This window comes from Ailuropoda melanoleuca, chromosome 2, assembly GCF_002007445.2.
Source record: "Ailuropoda melanoleuca isolate Jingjing chromosome 2, ASM200744v2, whole genome shotgun sequence".
In the NCBI taxonomy this organism is placed as follows: domain Eukaryota; kingdom Metazoa; phylum Chordata; class Mammalia; order Carnivora; family Ursidae; genus Ailuropoda; species Ailuropoda melanoleuca.
In genome coordinates, this window is record NC_048219.1 from 99,767,501 (window position 1) to 99,779,644 (window position 12,144).

General features: G+C 33.9%; 1 protein-coding gene across 5 annotated transcripts in view; it reads right to left on the reverse strand.

The window, feature by feature from the left end:
- PTPN4 (protein tyrosine phosphatase non-receptor type 4) overlaps positions 1-12,144 on the reverse strand; it is a 205,956-nt gene that overhangs the window by 100,584 nt on the left and 93,228 nt on the right. For 3 of the 5 annotated variants that reach the window (XM_011222837.3, XM_034654397.1, XM_034654398.1), the window contains exons 4-9: positions 11,241-11,283; positions 11,064-11,163; positions 5,938-5,982; positions 5,617-5,669; positions 5,131-5,251; positions 1,991-2,078 (exon numbers count right to left, since the gene is read on the reverse strand). In XM_011222837.3, coding sequence (XP_011221139.1) covers positions 1,991-2,078; positions 5,131-5,251; positions 5,617-5,669; positions 5,938-5,982; positions 11,064-11,163; positions 11,241-11,283 — 450 coding nt within the window. The remainder of the gene's footprint in view (positions 1-1,990; positions 2,079-5,130; positions 5,252-5,616; positions 5,670-5,937; positions 5,983-11,063; positions 11,164-11,240; positions 11,284-12,144) is intronic. The other 2 variants (XM_034654399.1, XM_034654400.1) reach the window with 1 other exon arrangement.

A 12,144-nucleotide genomic window follows, 5' to 3' on the forward strand; every position in this document is an offset into this window, starting at 1 on the left:
CACATATGTAATTATCAATACATGCTCCATTTCTTTCTCCCCCACCATCCAGCAAGCTCCATGAGGGCAGGGATAATTGATGTTTTGCTCACTAAGTTAGCACTAACACTGTGCAAGGCACCCACCTCAATGAATGCTCTAAAACCTTATTTGTATTTTGCAGGTTGCTATAAATATGTTCTACTCTCTGATTTTTTCAATCTACATATTGAAGGCAGACAGAAAACATCTTACTTCGTTTTTCCAAATAAAATATTATTTCAAACACACTTTTGCTTGTGAGAGTGAGTTAAAACTTAAGTATTCTCTTTATGTATTCTCTCCCCTCCACTTTTTTCCCCTTTCTGTTCAGGATGCTGTAAAATTCCCCTTCACAGTCACTAAACATCTGCGTGTTTTCTTCTTGAGTTCTCTGTATCCACACACAACAGAAACATCCTTTCCTGGTATTTTTTATTGGTACAAGTACGTTTCTAAATAACTTTGATCACTTAAAATTTAATTTAATCTGTAACTCTACATTTATGGCTTAGAAAGGGTTTTATAAGTTAATAAACAACAAAAAATCCTACCTTAATCAAATCAATAAATAACAATACGGTTAATTATGTATAAGAGCTAGCATTTTCACTTAAATCACTCTTTGCACTTCGCTGATAGAAGTCGGTGAGATCACATACAAACATACACTACCTTTACAAAACTGCTAAGGACTAAAACGACTGCATTTAGCGTTCTTTTTATTGTTAACCATAGTTTATTTCACATATGTAAAGTTCCATTAGTTTTAAACTTTATTATGATAAAAAACAAAATCTAGTTGCAAAATATTGACCACTATGTTACATTTTAGAGAATCGTGTTAAAATGTAACCACCCCAAATAATAAGAGGGGGATGGGGCACATTTTAAAGAAAACAAGAAGTTCAAGAGAGCCTTACCTACACATTTTAAATGGAATCAGACAAACAGATTTCCAAGTTACAAGCACTCAGAATTACCAGATATAGTCATGTGAGGAAAACAAGTCATTTGGTTTTTTAAAGGAGAGACTGACATAAGCTTTGTGAAATATAAGAACTAACACTACTCTCTAGAAGAACATGGCCAGGTGAGGCCCTCAACAATAAAACCACTACATGGAACAGAACTTTGAATATGTATATTAAAATAAATTCAAAATATCTAAGAAAAACTTAACTCCCTTTTAGGCTGTTATCTTTATTAGGCTTGGCAATTTATCACAAGAGAATATAAAACCTATCACCAACTCAACCAGTGATTACTTATAATTCCACTTATGTAGAAAAGCTGTACTCCAGGTACTTCTAAAGGACTATAACCTCTTGATAAAGAGATCATGACAAGGAATCTAGGTAGAGACACACAAATGAAGGATAGCCACTTAGAAATATGCCTACAGCAGGGGAAAAGGGTCTTTTGGAAGCAGCAAAGTTTGACAAAATGAAAAATGTTGTTACAGAGCTCCACAGAGAAGAAGCCAGTGACTGTAAATTCCATCTTAACAAAAGGATTTGTGGCAGAGGAGAAACACAACCAAAGTATGTTAATATACTTCATTCTGTGCTTTAAAAATAAAAATTTATAATGTCACTAAATGATGAAAACAACACAAGTCTCACTGAGATGAAAGCATCTTTTATAATAATAATGATGAAGGCAACAAACCCTACTTTTCCTATATAATTTTTTATTATCTCTTATGGTCTGCAAAAATTATCTTTGTAACACAGAACACTAACCAACTTGAAGAAAAATAACACAAAAAATCCACTTCAAACATTCTTCTCTTCAGGTATTAAATCTTAAGTGATTGTGAAAATACTTCTAATTTTCAGTGCAACTATGTTGGCAGCACTCACTAGTTATTCCATTTGTTGCTTAATCTTAACAGGACGTTAAATAAAAACTTTGATACTGACTAAATGGAGCCTAATTCAACAACATCAAATTAGTTCTCTTCACTTACCCTTGCATAGTGGAATTCAACTCCATAGAGTTCTAAGGTACGTGCTGTGTTCAGGTAATTAAATTCTGCTTCTGCAGGAGATAAACCTCTGTAAAGACATTATGTTAAAAATGATACCAATCACAAATAAGGCCAAATTAGAAAAAAAGCTTATTTATCTGGAAAAATTTTAGCATTCTGGTTGAACCTTTTATAATACACTATGCATGACTATTCCTCTTGGTTCTGTACAGTAATGTCTAACTTACCTGGAGGGTATATTTTTAGGAACACCAATTTTTATTTTGTAGAATATTTTATTTTCCAGAAATGAAGAATGCACCAGGGGATGCAGAGAAAAAGGAACCCTTGTGCACTGTTGGTGGGAATGCCAACTGGTGTAGCTACTGTGGAAAACAGTACGGAGGTTCCTCAAAAAATTAAAAATACCATATGATCTAGTAATTCCACTACTGGGTATTCACCCAAAGGAAATGAAAACACTAATTCAAAAAAAATATATGCACCCCTATCTTTACTGCAGCATTACTTACAACAGCCAAGATATGGAAGCAAGTCAGCGTCCACTGACACGATGTGGTTTACATATCCAATGGAGTATTACTCAGCCATAAAAAAGAATGAGATCTTGCCATTTGTGACAAAATGAATGGACCTAGGGAATATTATTCTAAGTGAATAAGTCAGACTAAGAAAGACAAACACAATATGATTTCACTTATATGTGGAATCTAAAAAAATTAAGGAACAAAAAGCATAAAGAGACCCATAAATGCAGAGAACAAACTGATGTTGCCAAAGGGGATGGGCAAAATGTGGGAGTGGGAGATACAGGCTTCTAGTTATAGAATGAGTTAATCGTGAGGAATCATGAGACACAGCATAGGGAATATAGTCAATGGTAAGGTAATAGCATTGTATGGTATCAGATTGTAGCTACATTTGTGAGCATAGCATAAGGAACAGACTTGCTGAATTACTATGTTACAGACTTGCCGAATTACTATGTTACACACAGCCTACCAATGCATGATCATAAAAATGGGATTCCTAAAAAAAGCACACATACCTGAATTTTCTGTAACATTCAATTAAGTTAAATAAATACCCTACCTCCTCACCCCACCCCCTACTCCTCAAACTGGATGATTCTGTTTTTTTCTGTTTAAAGATCTGAGGAATCATGGGGCTCCCGGGTGGCTCAGTCGTTAAGTGTCTGCCTTCGACTCAGGTCATGATCCCAGGGTCCTGGGATCGAGCCCCGCATTGGGCTCCCTGCTCAGTGGGAAGCCTGCTTCCCCCTCTCCCACTCCCCCTGCTTGTGTTCCCTCTCTTGCTGTGTCTCTGTCAAATAAATTTTAAAAATCTTTAAAAAATAAATAAATAAAAAATGAAGATCTGAAGAATCATTTCTTTAAACCAAATACAAATATATAACCAATACCTTGTCAAACTTTTTCCTTACAGAACAGATTTCTCCATTACTGGCAAATTTTTAAAAATCTGGTTTATCATTAAATGCTTGATTCGGATATGCTATGTGTAAAACTTTTATTACAAATGGCATTTCTACTGTTAGACCAAAACAGCCCCCTCACTGGCATTAGGCCAGTCTATTGAAATTCTCATTTTATTAGTCTTATTTTAGATCAGAGGTCAGCAAACTTTTACTGAAAAGAGCTAGATAGTAAATACTTCAGGCTTTCAGGTCACACGGTCTCTGCTGTAACTACTCAACTCTGCTGTTATATGAAAGCAGTCACAGACATGAGAACAAATAAGGGAATCTATGCTCTGATAAATGTTCATTTATGGAAAACAAACTGGAATTTCTCAAAATTTCACATGCCATGAAATGTTATTCTTCTTTTTGTATTTTTCTCAAACACATTTAAAATGTACAAATCATTCTTAGCTCATGGGCCATACAAAAACAGGCAGTAGGCCAGTTCGCCAACCTGTTTTAGATACACAGGCCATTACCAAATGAAAGTAAGCTTCCTTAATATTAAGAGCTAATATTTCTTTAGTGCTTACCATGTGCCGGGCACTGTTCTCAGTACTTTGTATATATAAACTCACTTAATCCTTACATTAACTCCAAAGGTAGATACTTTTATTATCCCCAGGTAATATATAATGAAGCAGAGAAGCAGAGATAGAAAGCAATTTGGCTAAGATTATAAGAGAGTTAAGTTGTCTTAACCAGAATTTCAGACCAGGCAGTCTGGCTCTCTAGTTCAAACTTTTCCTTAGCCAATAAGCAATACTGCCTTAGTTCCACCGTTGAGCATTTTGAACTGCATTTTAAAGCAAAAGTAAATCAGTAAACACTATTATTTTCTATTCAAAGTAATAAATCTCTTCTTGAAACAAATTATGTCATCACAAAATATCAAAATTGAATATTGCTATGAATGAAAAAAATGCTACTTTATAAAGGATTTTTAAAAATTAATTTAATATTACATAAGGTTCCTTTTCTCCTCTTGGCTCATTACCAAACAAATGATTCGTTTCAAACAGCTAAAAAATAAGAAAGAATTACTAAGCAGACTGATCTGTAACAACTGATCTGTGAACATACTATTAATATTCTAAAATTCCTTCTTAAAGAACTGTCAACTTTACATAAGAGCAAATTTCTTCCTTCCTTCCTTCCTTCCCTCCCTCCCTTTCTCCCTACCTCTTCCCTTCCTCCTTCCTTCTGCCCTTGTGCCCTTCCTCCCTCCCTCCCCCTCCCCCTCTCTCTTTCTTTCAGTAGGCTCCATGTCCACCATGGAGCCCAACATTGGGTCTGAACTCACAACCCTGAGATCAAGACCTGAGCTGAGATCAAGAGTCGGAGGTTCAACCAACCAAGTCACCCAGGCGCCCCAATAGCAAATTTCTGTTTACATACAGTTTTATGGCTCACTAGAAATGAAAGGAAGCTTCATATATTCTATGAAATTAGCAATGATTTTTTTTAGTATAGACAACCCACATTTCCTTACATCAATCCTACTATTTTACATAACAGTAACTGTTCCGTATTAAGTAAATATCACAATCACATTAGAAATAATTTTAAACATTTCTCTAGAAAAGATGCCATTAAGAAGTTTATGAAATAAGCAGAAAAGTAAATAAGTCCTTACATATGTTGCTGATGTAATTTTGCAATTTCTTTTTCAAAATCTTGAGGTTGATTAGGAATGAAAGAATAATCTGAGAGGTAGCCTGGCAAGTTTTCTGACTGATTGTAGTCTCCAAGTTCAGCTATTACATGGAAGGAAAGTAGTCACAACTTAATAAACACATTTTGTAATTCTGATAGCCAAATTAGCCATTGTGAATTCCATTATATTTCCGGAAGTAAAATATTTGTTTAACTGCTAGCTACCATGTAAGCAAGTTATAACAACACACTTAACATTCTTCTAGGTTTCAAACAACTTCAGAAAAACCTTTTTTCAGGAATCTAAGTAATTGCTAACTAATGAATTCTCTATTATATTTCCTTTGCAATCACTTTTTTCTGTATAGTAACATATGTCTAAGAACTCCTGCATTAAAGGCACTGTACTATCAACACAGACCACTCAATCACATGCTATGTGACTCCAGAGTGGGTTGATACTTACACTGAACAGCAAATGAAGCCAAAAGGGCAGCAGTATTATAAGGACAGGGCAATCTAATAAAACAAACAGAAAATACATAACCCATGGTTAAACACAATAATTTCAAAAGCACTGTAATTTATATAATACTAGTCACATATGAAATTCCCGTGACTTAAATATTTTAACTATTAAGTAATGAACTTAAGTGATGAAAAAAATTCATGCCGTATGGAACCATCTTTCAATAGATAATTCATTTGCAATGATCACAAGTTACTTAAATAATACACAATTAAAAGTACTTTTAAAGCCCGTTTTTAAAATTTTAAAATAGCCCACCTTCCAGTGAGAATGTCTTGTTTAATTTGCAAAAAATACTGGTACCTTAAAAAAAAGAGCAAGAGATAACATTTAGCAATGACTGGAATTACAACATTTAGGGTTTAAAAATTGTATACTTATATTAACTAATAAAAGTGAAATATTTAAATATTCGCTTTTATAATTACATATTAGCACAAGTTAAGATATTTTTTAAATAAGCTTTCATAAATTCATGAATTCCAATCTTTAAAATTCTTTGATAAATGAAATTCTGTACTTCAAATAACTTGTTTCCACTAGCTTCTATTATAAAAACTCAAGATCTTTAAGAGTTATGTGACTAAGGGAGATTAGGGAGAATACTCTGAAGATTGGTGTTTGTAAAAATTAGAACTGGGAAACACAGAAAACTTGAGTCAGAGACATAGGAGAGCTGACAGTAGCAATGAACTAGAGATCAAGTGGAGAAAAGTTATCCTTTCTGCTGAGATAGAAAGCCAGCTGCAAAGACAGGCTTATGGTCATCTTCTCATCACTACTGGAAGCTGCTAAATGTAGAAAAGCACCTTTCCATTTTCATTTGAGTTAAGAAAGCTCTCTTTGTTCAAGAAACAAAACAAAACAAAACTAAACTAAAAACCTAAGCTCCCTTCCCTACTATTAGAATTACCAAGTACCCAACTTCCTTTAAAACCAACAAAAATATAAATTTCTATTAAAAAGGAAGCTGAGGGGCACCTAAGTGGCTCAAGGCTTATGGTCATCTTCTCATCACGCTACTGGAAGCTGCTAAATGTAGAAAAGCACCTTTCCATTTTCATTTGAGTTAAGAAAGCTCTCTTTGTTCAAGAAACAAAACAAAACAAAACTAAACTAAAAACCTAAGCTCCCTTCCCTACTATTAGAATTACCAAGTACCCAACTTCCTTTAAAACCAACAAAAATATAAATTTCTATTAAAAAGGAAGCTGAGGGGCACCTAAGTGGCTCAAGGCTTATGGTCATCTTCTCATCACGCTACTGGAAGCTGCTAAATGTAGAAAAGCACCTTTCCATTTTCATTTGAGTTAAGAAAGCTCTCTTTGTTCAAGAAACAAAACAAAACAAAACTAAACTAAAAACCTAAGCTCCCTTCCCTACTATTAGAATTACCAAGTACCCAACTTCCTTTAAAACCAACAAAAATATAAATTTCTATTAAAAAGGAAGCTGAGGGGCACCTAAGTGGCTCAAGGCTTATGGTCATCTTCTCATCACGCTACTGGAAGCTGCTAAATGTAGAAAAGCACCTTTCCATTTTCATTTGAGTTAAGAAAGCTCTCTTTGTTCAAGAAACAAAACAAAACAAAACTAAACTAAAAACCTAAGCTCCCTTCCCTACTATTAGAATTACCAAGTACCCAACTTCCTTTAAAACCAACAAAAATATAAATTTCTATTAAAAAGGATGCTGAGGGGCACCTAAGTGGCTCAGTCGTTAAGCATCTGCCTTCAGTTCAGGGCGTGATCCCGGAGTTCTAGGATCGAGCCCCACGTCAGGCTCTTCTGCTGGGAGCCTGCTTCTTCCTCTCCCACTCCCCCTGCTTGTGTTCCCTCTCTCGCTGGCTGTCTCTCTCTCTGTCAAATAAATAAAATAAAATCTTAAAAAAAAAAAAATGCTGAGATTGCTTGTAAGATGTCACTGTCTTTCTGTCCCCACTAGTGGGGTAAGTCATTCCCTCAAGAGATGTGTCAATGCTTGCAGTAAGTCACCTGTGCTGTGTAATGTTGGCAGAAGACCAAATTTTGTGGCTTTAAATGCTTAAACAGGGAATTTTAAGACTTTATTTTACCCCACTGTAAAAAGTATACATACTCCAAGAATCAAAAATCATGTTTAACAATTTTAGTTGTTTGGCTGATTAAAATTATTAAAAAGCTCCATGACAATATTCAAATTACCAAAAAATGTAATTATGTATTTCAGAGAATCAGATATTCGCTAATTTTTTTTAAGGCTGATACAAATATTTGGCTTCATATATTAATGAAGTATATAAACTCCTTATGAGAATATGTAATATTGTAAATATCACCTACTTATTCAATGTAAGACAATATTTTTCTACCTAGCTTACTTGGTTTCATAATTAAAATTTAGAGGTTCCTGGTAGGAACCAATCTTATAATTAAGATTGAAAAGGCATATATATTCTTGACATAATATTGTAAATCTTACACAAATAATACCTAAGTCTGCTGAATTTTACTTATATACCACCCTGGAAGGACTGACAAAGTGGAAACCAGAATTCAAGTCCTTAAGCTAAACCAGCCAGTGCTCTTTAGCAAACTACTTAAAATTTGGCTGACCCTTCATTTCTATATTTGTAAAAAAGGAAGTAATATCACTTGTCTAGTATATGTATCCCATGGGCCCTAAATAAGGTGATAAAAACCCAATTTTTAAAGACAACACTTTTAAGATAGATTAATCATGTTTGAGATAAATATAGAAACGGCATGTTTAATCTGTAAAAATAATACAACTTTTCTAATCCAGACAATAACCAACACCATGAGCACTTCTGTATTCAGTACACCTAAGCATGAAAAAGGTACCAAAGAAATGTCATCTGTAGTGTCATGACTCCTGAGAAAATTCCAATTCTAAGGATGCCAGCACCTGCTAATACCAAATGACCTGTAAGCTCCATAGGTCCACTCTTTCCTACGACTTATCTAGAATGGAATCTCAAGGTAAGGAGGTATGACATGTTTCCTGTTTTGTGGGCTTAAACTAGTCCTAAAAATTTAGCAACTGTGGCTGAAGGTGTCATATTATTAATCATGACCACTGCATTAAGGCTACCCAAGCACTAAAGTTTTAAAGGGTATTTCTTAACCCTGGCTGCATTTTAGAAACACCTGGGAAGCTTGTAATAATGTCTATGCACAGGTCCCATCTGAGACCTAATTAAATCAGAGTATCGGTATGACCAAGGCATCAACATGTTTTAAAGTTCCCCTAAGTGACTCTAAGTTGTAGTGAGGGTAGAGATTCACTGATACACTCTTTGGTAATATAATAAGAACTAACTACTTACCTCATTTCACCAAATACCACCAGTTACAAGATTCTAGGACATTCTATCATAAAGGACTTTTGAAAGAATACATTATTTTTCGTGAAAACAAAGATAATCCTCTAGATAACAGATTGAGCACAAAGTAATTGCTTGATTACTGCCAAACTTGGCTTTTTACCTTCTTCTACTTCAGGAAGATATTATGACTTAATTATCACTGAGATACGTTTATCGCTTGATTATGTTTTAAACACAGGCTATAAGAGAATCAACACATTCAAGTGTCATTAAGAAATTCAAAGACATTATTTTGAGTGAAGTTATGACTATGGCTGCAAATGACAATATTTTAATTGCTATGCGAACAAACTTTTCATAAATATTAAAAACATTAGAAATCCAATTTCAAATTATTGGTCTTTTAATTACAAATATTTCTTACACATTTAAAACTCTGATTACATATACATAATACATATTAAAATATGTATTATGGAATACTCTGCTACTTGATTTCAGGTTACATTTACCAGGAAACAGTAAAATGCACTTAAAAATGTTTTATAATTCATAATTTTCATTAATTCAGAGTAGTTTCCTTAAAGTTAAGCCAAAATTAGGGAAAGTTTTATAATACTAAGAATTATTTATTAAGGTAAGAGATTTTATTTTAATTATTTAACAACAAAACTTGACTGATTAAGAGCTATGATATTAAACTGAAGGTTATTCATATAACACAACTTTGCTTTTCAAGATAAATTACCTTGGAAATATTATTAGTTTTGAATGTTAGGACTGCCTAATCCAGGGCTTACATTCCTAAATTCTGTTATAAAAAAGGTAACACCCTGACCTCAACAAACACACAGAAAAGGACTTTCAAGAATGTCAATCTAACTTTTCTTACCCGGTCTACTGAAAACCCTATTTTATAAACACCTGAGGATTGGCAGATACAGCTAAATATTTTTGATTTATTCTTCTGTTGCTCCAATCACCACAGTATCCTAAACAATGGCCAACATGGTAATATCTCAAAGCCTATGTACAGGTAGCTTTAGCTACAGATTGTTAATTTAGCACCTATCTTTTAAAGTAATTCTGAATATAATCACTGACCTATATTCTTATATGAGACTTCTATGGAAGGTCTTATATGCTAATGTTTTATTTAGTCTTTAAAAAAAAAAAAACTAATTACTACTTCTGTCTTTCAAAAGCAATACATAAGATTCAGGTACAGATACCACACTGTGATTATTCCCATTTCTACTTTAAACAGCTCACCATTCATATACTCTCAAAATGCTCATCTGGGTCATTCTTGTGAACACTTTGTCAAGTAGAAGTGACAACAAAATTAGATCGTGACTCAAGAGCAGACCTAAAATGGCCAATAAAGTGGGCACTCACAGACCTAAGTCTGCTAGTGCACTCCCTGCCAACATCCTTTATAAAAAGGTACCTGCTCACCTGAAACTAACAACAATGTATGTTAATTATACTTTTATGGAAAATGGTAGGGGTGGAGGAAAAAAATAAAAGACTCTGAATCTTATTAGCAAAAGGGAACAGATTCTATTTTCAGAGGAAAAAAAGGTACCTGTTGACCATTACTCCTGCACATAATGGTTATATATTTTTCTAGATTCTATGTTCTCCTCAATGGAAATAAAAAATATATATAGAATATGCTTTTACATGAAAAAAAAAAGCAGTCACAATTCTCACTACGCAGCATCACTGGGGTAAAATTATAACATCATCTGATTACCTCAATTAGCTACAGCAGTGCTTCTTAACCGTCTTTTTACAAAAAAGAGAAAAATCTAATTTCATATGGTTCAGGAGGCTGCTTGTGGCTGGATGGGTGGTCATGGGGTCCCAATCTCCTAAAGCCCTCCCAGCCATCCAAGAGGGGAGGAAACATGAAAGATCTATAACCCATTTTGTGTGATGGCTGGAATTTCAGTATTATACACTATGACAATCTATTTCTGCCTAAATAACTTCAAAACTTCATAACAGTTCTCACAATATTTTCAGGAAAAATATGCTCCATAAACCCACCTTGTGTATTCTTCTTGTAACTTGTTGGGGTCACTTACAAAAAATTTGACTCTAAAGTTCAAACTGTAAGGAGATCCTCCTAGAATTAATAAAAGCAGTTCTAATTAATCAGATTATATTAACCCTTTATCTTTATAAAGTATACTTGTGAAATGTCAAGTAAATATGTATGCTCACTCTTTAGCTGCTTCCTTATTGGTTTGTTTGGATCCAGCCACCTCTGAAAAATAAACAAATAAGACTGATTTCTTTTTCCTTGAGGAACTAATATTTCAATTCTTGCAAATCTGTAACATTTGAAGATCAATGCTAAACACTGCATTTTGAGAACAGTCTGGGAAAAAAATAATCAATTTACAGATATTCATCTCATGTATAACAAAATTATACTAGAAAGTACTGAATGTATTTGTGGTAGCTCTAAGTTTTTTATTTGAATTTCCCCTGAAATTATACAGTGTGTAATAACCTCTATTCCAAAAAGAAAAATGCTTAGTAATAGCAATCTGAAGTGATTTCTGTTAATTTAACTATATTATGTAACAGTGTGGCAAGTTTTTAAAATTCTTGATATCTTTCATAAAAATCTAGTTGACTTTTTTATATGTACTCTCATTCAGACAAAATCTAACTACACATCATGAAAATATACTGTTGAGAAAAATTTTCCTTTCCTTTTTTTAAGTAGGCTCCACACCCAGCATGGAGCCCAATACAAGGCTTGAACTCACGACCCCGAGATTAAGACCTGAGCTGAGATCAAGAGTCAGACATTCAACAAACCAAGCTACCCACGCACCCCAACTCTTACGAAAAACTGTCTAACTTCCACTCTATTCCTTCAAAAATAAAACTATCTCCCCTTACTCCCGCCCCAAATAACTATCTCTTTGTAAGAGACAGACAGTGTTTAGTTAGGGGAAGGACTGATTTTTTTTTGGTGTGAGATTTTTAAGTAGCCTCAACACTTCTGAATGCCAGTTAAGCACTACTTCAGGAAAACTATAACTACATTCAGACTGCCAACATGTTTCAGTTAAAAAAAAAATTAAAGAACCTCAAATCAGTATTAGATGTGGCA